Source organism: Malurus melanocephalus, unplaced genomic scaffold, assembly GCF_030028575.1.
Source record: "Malurus melanocephalus ecotype Western Australia unplaced genomic scaffold, MMel_1.1 scaffold_129, whole genome shotgun sequence".
In the NCBI taxonomy this organism is placed as follows: Eukaryota; Metazoa; Chordata; class Aves; order Passeriformes; family Maluridae; genus Malurus; species Malurus melanocephalus.
This window is the reverse complement of record NW_026623361.1, coordinates 249,479-259,504: the sequence shown is the minus strand read 5'-3', so window position 1 is coordinate 259,504 and position 10,026 is coordinate 249,479. Positions and strand designations below refer to the sequence as shown.

General features: G+C 41.3%; 1 protein-coding gene across 1 annotated transcript; it reads right to left on the bottom strand.

The window, feature by feature from the left end:
- Positions 1–1,604: 1,604 nt before the first annotated feature.
- On the bottom strand, positions 1,605–9,894 carry PSMC1 (proteasome 26S subunit, ATPase 1). The gene is made up of 11 exons (XM_057370584.1): positions 9,827–9,894; positions 9,392–9,445; positions 8,417–8,513; positions 7,897–8,021; positions 7,232–7,417; positions 6,911–7,039; positions 5,890–5,986; positions 5,510–5,699; positions 4,870–5,021; positions 2,664–2,818; positions 1,605–1,902 (listed from the first exon to the last, which is right to left on the bottom strand). Exons 1-11 carry the CDS (start codon positions 9,827–9,829, stop codon positions 1,768–1,770), a joined length of 1,323 nt encoding a protein of 440 aa, XP_057226567.1. The 5' UTR covers positions 9,830–9,894; the 3' UTR covers positions 1,605–1,767.
- Positions 9,895–10,026: the final 132 nt, after the last annotated feature.

The following is a 10,026-nucleotide window of genomic DNA, read 5'->3' as shown; positions in this document are numbered from 1 at the left end:
TGGGCTACTTCCTTCATTTGGATGGTCAGAGGCTTCTCTCAAGTAAGCCCTACCTTTTAATTTGGACCCCAGTAGCTTTTTCTGTCCTCATGAGGAATATCCTTGCTGTTCACTTTCTCCTGATCTTTATTACTTTTGTCTTTGTGACTCAAGTTCAGAAATGCTGGTGGAAGTTGCAGAAGTTAAATTCTGCTGCAAAAGCTAAGAACTGAATTTTCTAACATGTATGTTTTGCAGTTCCTGTGGTGGCAGACACGGTACTAGAACAGTCCTTGGGTTCGTTTAATGCAGTGCAGTCCTTCAGGGAGCTCAACCAGCCCCACTTCTTTGTGGCTGTTGCTTTGAACCAGCATTAATAACCATGTCMCAAAAAAAAAAGTGCTACACATGTCAGAAAGCTCTTCAGCCCCTCAAGCAACAATGAGATCAACTGCCATGATTAGAAAGTGCTAAAAAATCCCTAGCTTTTTGTGACCTTTCCAAGGTGATAGATCTCCTAAGGTTTATGAGAATGGGTAATAAAAGTTGTTTTTCTAGCTCCAGCTGAAAAACAATTCTATTTCAGGGTTTCTGTCATGCAGATTAAATAAAGGACTCCATTCATCTGTAGGGTTTCTTTTTAACAATGAGCTACATAATTTTTACACAGAAAAACCAGAATCTTTTGGCTCTCCTACTACTATTGTTGTTTGAGCACTGGCACTCAGCAAAGGCATTGCTCTGGTGTAAYTCTACAGTCTGTTACTGGCCTGCATTTGCTCCCACAGAAAGTTCCCAGAACAAAGACTGCACGTTGCATAACTGGTTTCCATGTGGAACGTTTACATAAACCTTACAGATCACAAGTACAAYACTTGGGAATTAATTACTTAGAAGTTAACAAACATCACAGAAGAATAATTTATAAGTAGTATATGCATGACTACAACCGAGCCAAGAGACACCTAGCCCCCATGGGAATGGAGCTGCAGGCAACAGCTTTGTGTAGGGAGGAAGAATTCAAGGTTATGCTATAGAACACTAAACATGGGACATGTAGTAAGAATTTCTCTGCACATCTGCTGCATCACAGAGCCTGCACCTCCCGCATGCACATCCTGCCTCAGGCAGCACAGGGCCCTCAAACCCATTCCTACTGTGTTGGTTCCTTTCAGAGACTGGATGGATGGGTGTTGGTGTAATGAACTATAACCTTTTTGGAAAAACAARTTTTTAAACTTTAACCTTACAAGAACCCTATCCAAACACTAGATGTTTAAGGTAAGATTACTAATGAGTGCCCATGTTGCTCTCTTACAAGCTACAAGTACTAGAGATGGGTATGTTTAAAGTGTATCTCAGTGTTGCATACTTGTTGTTGATTTTCATGTCTAAATGACTGATGACATTGAGGTTACTCRGAAGTGACACTTGTCCTAGTTAGCCCCTAAAAAGAGATATAAGAAGGTAATCAAGAACAACAGCAATRCTAAAGTAGATAGTCCTTCTTAGGTATGGCAATTTCTTAGCCTAAGAGTTGGGTCACCAGCACTTTTTCTGGAAAGTAAGAAAGATAATGCAACACACAGTTCTATGTAAACAGCAGGACTTTGCTACCAAAACAGTTCCATTCAAATAAATGTTTTATTGGGAAGTGAAGAGTTAACACTGACGGAAAACCCACAACACACCAGCTTTTAACCTGTTCATGAATGCAAATTAGCTGGGTGGTTTTATACAAGACTCTCATCTACACAGTTCTGTGTAGTTCCCAAAGTGACAGATGACTTAAAGATACAGTCCCTCAGGGGTTCCCTCCTGCTTTTTATAGAGAACGTTCTCTTTAGACTTCTTGAAATCTTCATTTGTTACTTTCATTCTCCTTTCCCTCAAAGCCATCAAGCCAGCTTCTGTACAAATTGCCTGCAACATARAAAGCAAGAATAGTTACAGTTTCTGTGGAACCCCTTCAACAGACACCCTCAAAGACAGCTGCATCTTCCTACTGCTCTGSTAACTAGAAATATTAAGAAAATCTACATTCTTAAGTTTGATACTGTTCGGAGCACTGAAGCAGGCTGGATAAAGACAGATTAGTGTGTCCAAAAGGATAGAAGTAGTCAGATAACATTGCCTGACAACAAGGCAGCTTTGTAACAACAGTAATTTCCCTCCTAAAAGGACAGACCTACCCAGCTGTGTGAACTTTCTGCAGGCAGGTCACAGTTGAAGTTCATGACTGTGGTAACTGTAGTAAGGACTCAATCTCCTTTAAAAAGCAGACTGGGTGTGGCTGAAGCTTCCTAATACAGAGTTGCATTTTTAGCCCCTAAAAATGCTACTTATCCTGCACTGTCTTAAATAATGCTTCAGATACCTTGCACCAGATTCCACATTCTCCTTACAGTTTCTACTTTGCTACTTTAAAAATTCATATTCAGGTAGCACCGGTAACATACTCTTACCAACACAAGCTCCCTTATAATTATGATTTTGCTAATTTCCCGTTTGTAAAGTAGAGTACCTGGCACTCAATAAAAGGTATTTTAAAGCCATCCCACTGTCCTTCAGGGATGTAAGCACAGAAAATTGGAGAACAGTTCAACAGACAAGAAGTTTTGGATGCAGCAAAAATGAGATCTGATTTTTGCTTTGAAGTATAAACAATGGTGATGTACACTGACCTTAATATCTGCACCACTGAGATCATCTTTTGCCATAATCAGCTCATCCAAAGTCACATCATCTGCCAACGTCATCCTACTTGTGTGAATCTGAAAGATTCGTTTCTTCGTCTTTTCATCAGGTAGAGGGAACTCAATTTTCCTATCAATACGTCCTGTGCAAAAGAAAAATTCAGTCTTAGGTTTTTTGCATGCAGCTGTTGGAAACAGCAGGAACAACACCTGAAGGTTTGGCTGACAGTAAATGTTAAGCTGGAGCATATCCAGAGAAGAGCAATAGAGCTGGTGAAAGGTCTGCAGCACAAGTCAGATGAGGAACATCTGAAGGAACATCTGAAGGAACATCTGAGGGTGTTTAGTCTGGAGAAAAGGAGGCTCAGGGATGACCTTATCACCTCTACAACTTTCTGAAAGGACGTTGTAGCCAGGTAGGGGTTGGTCTCTTCAYCCAGGTAACAGATGACAGATCAAGAGAAAATGACCTAAACTTCACATAGGGAGATTGAGATTGGGTATTAGGAAGATTCATGGATGCTTCATGGAAAGGGTTGTYAAGTAGTGGAACAGGAAAGTCAGTGTCCCTGGTAGTGCTCAACAGAGGTTTAGAAGTGGCTCTTGGGAACATGGCTTAGTGGTGAACTTGGCCATGTCAGCTTAATGGTTGGACTCAATGACCTGAAAGGTTCTTTGCAACAAAAATARGTATGATTCTTCCTGCCACAATGAATCATGTCTTGGAGTAGAAAGTAAGGTCTGTTTGCAGTGAAYGGGAAGCTACTGGAGCTGAAAGATACCATGGTGCTGAAACAGTGTCACTGCAGGCAAGAGATCCCTCACCTGACAAACATGAGAAACCTTCCCTGAGTCACATACAAGTATAAAAAATCCCCATGTCTCAGAGCACAGGAAATGTGTTAATGAAATACTTAATGTTCTTATATTTTATTCTACATTACATTTAGATTACATTTAGCTCTGAACTGTAATTTTCTGCTGCATATACACACACACACACACGCACACACACCCCAAGATAAATCACTGTGCCAACTTCAATAATTCTTCATACTTACAAGAAAGAAACCTAAAAAGCAAATGAGAAACTAACCCCAAACCTTACACCTGTAACTGAAGAAGAAAGGTTTTGAAAAAATAGTTCCATTGGAAGACCCTACCCGCTGTTTCCTTTATGTCAGTAGGGACTTCAGATGTTCTGGTACCCATTGTTTCAGCTGAGCAATCTTTTTAAAGGTGTTTTCCATCTCCAGCTCCCTCCTGTTTTTCTTGACAAWACCTTTTCTAAAGAGGGTGATGGCACCACATAAGACAATCCAGACTATCATAGATCCAGACAATGGTAAATCAGCCCACCAAGCTGCTCTAAGTGTCCTGGTTGCTTATGCAGTTGTAATTTAAATACCCTCATACATTGGTGTAAGGAAGTTTCCTTCCCACAACTTCCAGATCATCTTAGCTCTCTTTCAATGTTGGTGTAATATCATCTCCTCTGTGCTCTAGCAGCACTGGGTTTGAACTGAAGTGTCTAAAGATAAATGATGACAAAACCAGACCAAACACATACACCTCAGCAACTTTATACTGTGGAGATACTTCAGCTAATTCCTTTGATCTCTGTATTACTTTCTACCTTCCAATTTAACAGCYACCACAGACATATTGCTTTTGTACATTTTTAATGGCCATTTAAAAATACTATSTATGCCTGCTCAAGCTCAACTTGTAATACACACATCTTCCTCACTCATCCCCCAAATGATAGGAGTGTGCCAGATCAGTAAGAAGCAGCCGGTTTCCTTGCACCAGATCAGGCTTAGGCTTTTACACCACTAAAACATGGATGGTGCAGCCCCATCMTCCCCAGTTGCTGCAGGTGTGCTGCTGCTGCCCACAGCTTGTCTTAGCAATTACTTAAAATGGCAGTGCCATCTTAATAGAAAGGAAGAATATTCAAATTGTTTATATGTATGTAAAGGAATTAACACAATTCTTCTCTTCCAAAGATTTTTCTCCTATTTGGAAGCTTGTGAATGGGTTCTGATTTTAACAGATGCACCAGAGTAGATCAGATGGTGAATAAAGGCAAACAAGTAACTTGACATCTTTTTACCAGCCTGTGTCTGTCAAGTTATGACAAGTCCTTTCACAAAAAAGTGGCTTAAGCATACAGAGCAGGAAAGTCCCTTACCTGGTCTAATTAAAGCTGGGTCCAGTGTTTCTATTCTGTTTGTAGCCATGATAACTTTAACATCCCCCCGGGAATCAAACCCATCAAGCTGGTTCAGCAGCTCCAACATTGTACGCTGGATCTCTCTCTCACCCCCTGAATTCGAGTCATACCTTAATGAAAAAAAAGAAGTCTGTGTAACTGCCACAAAGGTATAAACAAAAGGGGGAAAGGGAGAAGGGCATTTTGTTTGTAAACATCCATAACATACTTTAACATTTAATGTTTATCCCCATAAACAAAACACAGGTTTTCTGAATSATGTTGTGACATATAGGTAAGCAAAGAGACAACTTATTACACAACAATTCTTATAGGTGGGGAATGCAACAGCCACCGTGTGAAGGAAATCTGTTCTTTTTTTTCCATGTTTGTTATATATTTGGAAATAACTTTTCCCCACCTAATAAAATAAACATAAAACCGGATTCTTAAAAGCACACAGGTAGCAGCTGCCTATACTGGCACTTCAGGCTAGTGGATATGTAATAACACATATGAGAACCTTTTTATTTATTTAAAAAACACTGACTACTTTAAAGACTATCTACATTGGACAGTTCCAACAAATCTACAGAATTACACAGAGCTCAGACTGTACCTCTTAGTACCAATGGCATCAATTTCATCAATGAAGACGATGGACGGGGCGTGCTCCTCAGCCACACGGAACAGCTCACGCACGAGCTTCGGGCCGTCACCCAGGTACTTCTGTATGAGCTCTGAACCAACCACTCTCAGGAAGGTTGCTGACGTTTGGTTTGCCACTGCTTTGGCGAGTAAAGTTTTGCCTATTTTTAGTTGAAAAGAAATACTGTAATTAGATTGTAGAGAAGGGAAAGAAAAGAAAGAAAAAGAAGTACTTCAACAACACAGTTGTATGAAATTTGAAACAGGCTTGGCAATACTTTAAATACGAACSAAGTGTAATTTACTTTATTTGTGTTATCTCAGCACAGGTGTTACTGAACTGCAAAATACCTGTGCCAGGTGGGCCATAGAGAATGACTCCTTTGGGTGGCTTTATACCCATCTCTTCATAATATTCAGGGTGGGTGAGAGGAAGCTCCACAGATTCCTACAGCACAAGAAAAACAAACGTTTGTTTTTATAAAAATAATTGGGCTCCAACAGAGATCAGTGAGGTCTTCAAAACAGCAATAATGAATGCACTGAAGGCAAAAAGAACTTAACTGATTTCAAGACAGACCATGAACAGCATGGCTCTCCRCTGCCTCCAATTCTAAGGTAAACTATTACTTTATCTGAACAGGTCTTCCTACTGTTTCCACTTGACATGCGGTAGAGCAGCAGTGAATGTTCCCCCTCCTCCAGCCTCAATGCATCATCCCAAATTGAGAACCCTGGAGTTCCTGAACCCCAAACACTCATGGATGACTTTGGGCCGGGGAAGCCTTTAGGAAAGGGTGCCTTCTATAAAGAGTTACTGGATACTAGAGATGCGTATTTTAAGAGCATTTGTGGTTTTAGACACCCAGAACAAAAGGGCTGAGTTTTAGCATGGTTCAGGTAGAGTTCTGCTGGTAGGGTAAAAAACAATCAAGTCCATCCAACCCACCCCAATCAAAAAACAAACAAATGCAAAAACAAAACAAGCTAATCCCCCCTGACAGGCTAAAGCTTTAGATTGCAGGSCATCAGACACACAAAATCACAGTCTGCAGTTTTTACAATTTAACTCTCATCTTGCAACCATTGAAGTGTTACATGTTACAAAGTAATAAATTATTGGAGAGATTTTATTCGCTCTGGGCTCTACAGTTCCCCAGCTATTGCCGAAGGTTCCTGTCCACAAAGCCTCTGATGACCCACTTGAGCGAGTGACATCCATGAATCTGCCCAGCAAAATCTAAGAAATGCACTAGAACAAGATATGGGACACAACTACAGGAACTGCAGTTCATCCTACTGTTTCCATTTTGAGTTCCCAGCACAAAAGCTACATGACAGGCTTAACTCTGTAAATGATACAACTGAATACCTTGATTTCTTGAATCTGGTTGTCAAGGCCACCAATGTCAGCATATGTTTCTTGAGGAGCTTTCTCTACTTTCATCACAGTCACTAAAGGGTCTGTGTCATCCATCAGGACTCCTATCACAGCATGAACCTAATTCAAGAATTAGAATAGTAAAAGAAGGCAAGCAGCATCATTAATACAAACTCAAGTCTAATCCAAATGCCCAGCTATTCAGCTGTATGAAATAATCAGCATTCTCTCWCCTGTGATCTTCAGAATAAAAAGGCCAGTTAAATACAGCACAAGAACTCTAAGAAAGTTCATTTTATAAAAACAACTCACCTTATGATTTAGCAAAACAGAGCAGCCTGGCTCTAGCAGGTCCTTATCCACAAAAGACAGAATACTGACATAGTGTTCTGATCCCACTGATGTGGACACAATGGCGTGGTTGTCATCAATGATCTCCTCCAGGGTACCCACAGACATTGGAGTTCCTCTCAGATCATCCACCTTGGATCTTTCTTCCTGATGTCAAGAAGAATCCAAGAAACAACTGAACAATACAGGCAAAAACATTCTTGTGCAATGCTGGCTCAACAACTCAGACCAAACATATCAGAACCAGTCTTTCCTCTTGTTGTTTGACTGCCCCAAAAAGCATAAAAACAGAGATCAGTAACAAAATCCACTATTATTTTAGTCCTACCCTATGGACACTATTATATGGATGTGAATAACTAGAATATTCTCTACTGATGGACATCTGGGAGCTGCATTTTGACAGAGCATTAMAAAACAAAAAACTCCTGTGGCTTCATCTGTAGTGATCCATGCTTGGTCTCAAACAATTCAGCCAATTAATGAGGGATTGTGATAWACCTGATATGTTTGGATCAATTTGCACACTGGTGGCATTTTATTTCCATTGCTTTGGTCTGAAGTAGTTCACATTAATTAAGAGCATTTACTGTAACATTAGAAGTAACAATTCACTCAAACCTCACCTCTTGTTTTTCTTCCAAAGGTTTCATCTGTTCTTGATTTCTAATAAATTCTTCCTCCATTAAGAGGTAATCTTTAATTCTCTCCAATTTCAATAATTTGAGTCTGCACTGTGTGTGAGGAGTCACTGTAACCAAAGCAGAATCACAATATTTTAGAGCAAGTTTGACACAGTACCGACTATTCACTAATTCATTACTAGAAACCCTGCTCCTTTTTCCAGAAAAGACAGGATCTTCTACCTTATTTGTCCCACTATAATTCCACACGAAAAACATATTTAAAGATGTTACAACTGCATTTTTCCTCACTTCAAATTTTCTCTCTCTTATTTGGGAATTCATGTACTGCGTTTTGCAAAACAATAATCTCATGCTGTGGGGTTTTTTTTKAAGTTAGTTAGAAATAAGATTACATTTGGCTTTGTGTTAGTGACCTCCATAGAGCCAGATCTTGAGAAGAGCTCTGCACTTCCCAAAGAGCAGACAGTTTGCAGCACTGCTGGGAAGGCAGAATGCTTACCCAGGGGGAGTTTGCTGGCAGCATCTGGTCCCTTGGTCTTCTTCTTCTTTTTCCCCACTCTAGTTGGAACTGGAGGTTCATATTTCTTCTTTTTATCCTTTTTCATGGAAAGAATTCCGTAAGAAGAGAAAGAAATCAGGATAATAACAATGAAACAATATGCACAGGTGCACAGACTATAAAAGAGCTCAAGGTGTACGACAAATTGTTATTTGTCATAACAATTTGTTATTTGTCATAACAATTTGTTATTTGTCATAACAAAACTTTCTCCTTGTGATCTGCAGTGAGAAGTCAAAAAGAAATACAACTCTTATTTTTTAAGAAAGTTACAAAATTTCTTCTGCTTATTTTACAACCCACTTTCTAACCTTCTGTCARTTTTCAGGGAATAAAGAACATGGAATGCTCAAGCCTGAAGTAAATCACAAACAAAACTAATAGTTCAGACAATAAGGAAAATACTGAATCTCCACCTTTCTGCTGTGCTTCAATCAATAACTAAATAGCACACATTCAGTGTCCCAGCCTGGACACTGCTTGCCATGTACACTGTACTGCCAGCTCCAGTGGAGACCAGAAAGGTCTCTGATGTCCCACAGCGTTAAGTACAGACCTACTGCAGATCACTAYGTGGTTTTATTTTCACGCCAACAACAGTTCCTTAAATGACAGCTTGAAGGCAACTAGTCTATCCTAACCCTGCCACATTTATTGTTTTATTTTTTTAAAAAACAAGTCGCTGTCCAGAAATTTCAGTTTTTCTTAMGCCCCCTTTTCTATTTATGAACAGCACCTGTTTTTGCCGAAGTGCACCCAGAAAAGACATTAATCAGAGCCAGAAAAAAGCATAATTTTAWGCAGTTCCAATTACGAGAATAAAARAAGAGTAAATTTTAAAAGCCTACTGCATACAGGCTCTGTAGCAGCACACCTGTAGTTCATTCTGTAAGTATTTATTTGGGTTTCAGTTACCTTGTCATCCTTCTTGCTACCACCAGGACCATGTCCACCACTCTGACTTTGACCCTAGATAAAAAGTGGATAAACAAAAGAACAAAACAAAATACATGTACAGTTCTATGAATCGAGAAGCCTAAGATCAGTCCCACGTCGAGAAATCCCATAATTCGATTTCTCCTATCTAAACAAAGCGCTAACATATTGCAACTTATTCCCAAAAATAARAGGAAGTGTCTCGCCCGGCTCGACCCCACCGGCGGCGCAGCCCATCCCGCCCGGCCGCGGCCTGCAGGCGCCGGCGGTGACTCCGCAAAACGCCGTGCGCTGGCGGCGGCGGCTGAGGGATTGCGGCCCCCCCGTTCGGCGCCGTGTCCCGCCCGCTGCCAGCCCCGAGGCCGCGCTCGGTTSGGGCCCGTGGGGGGCCGGGGGTGCCCGAGCCGCTCTCACCATCGCACCCCGACCGCCCGGAAACGCCCCGAGCACCGGGACGCGCCGGCGCGGACAGCACGGACGCTACGGACTGCGGCGAGGGACAAACCAGGGGCGGGGCGAGCGCGGGTCCGCGACAGCCGCTCGGGTGTGGCGCCGGCAGTGACCGGCAGGGGGCGCTGTGTCCCTGTGGTGTGTGAGGGGAGCGCTGTCCCCGC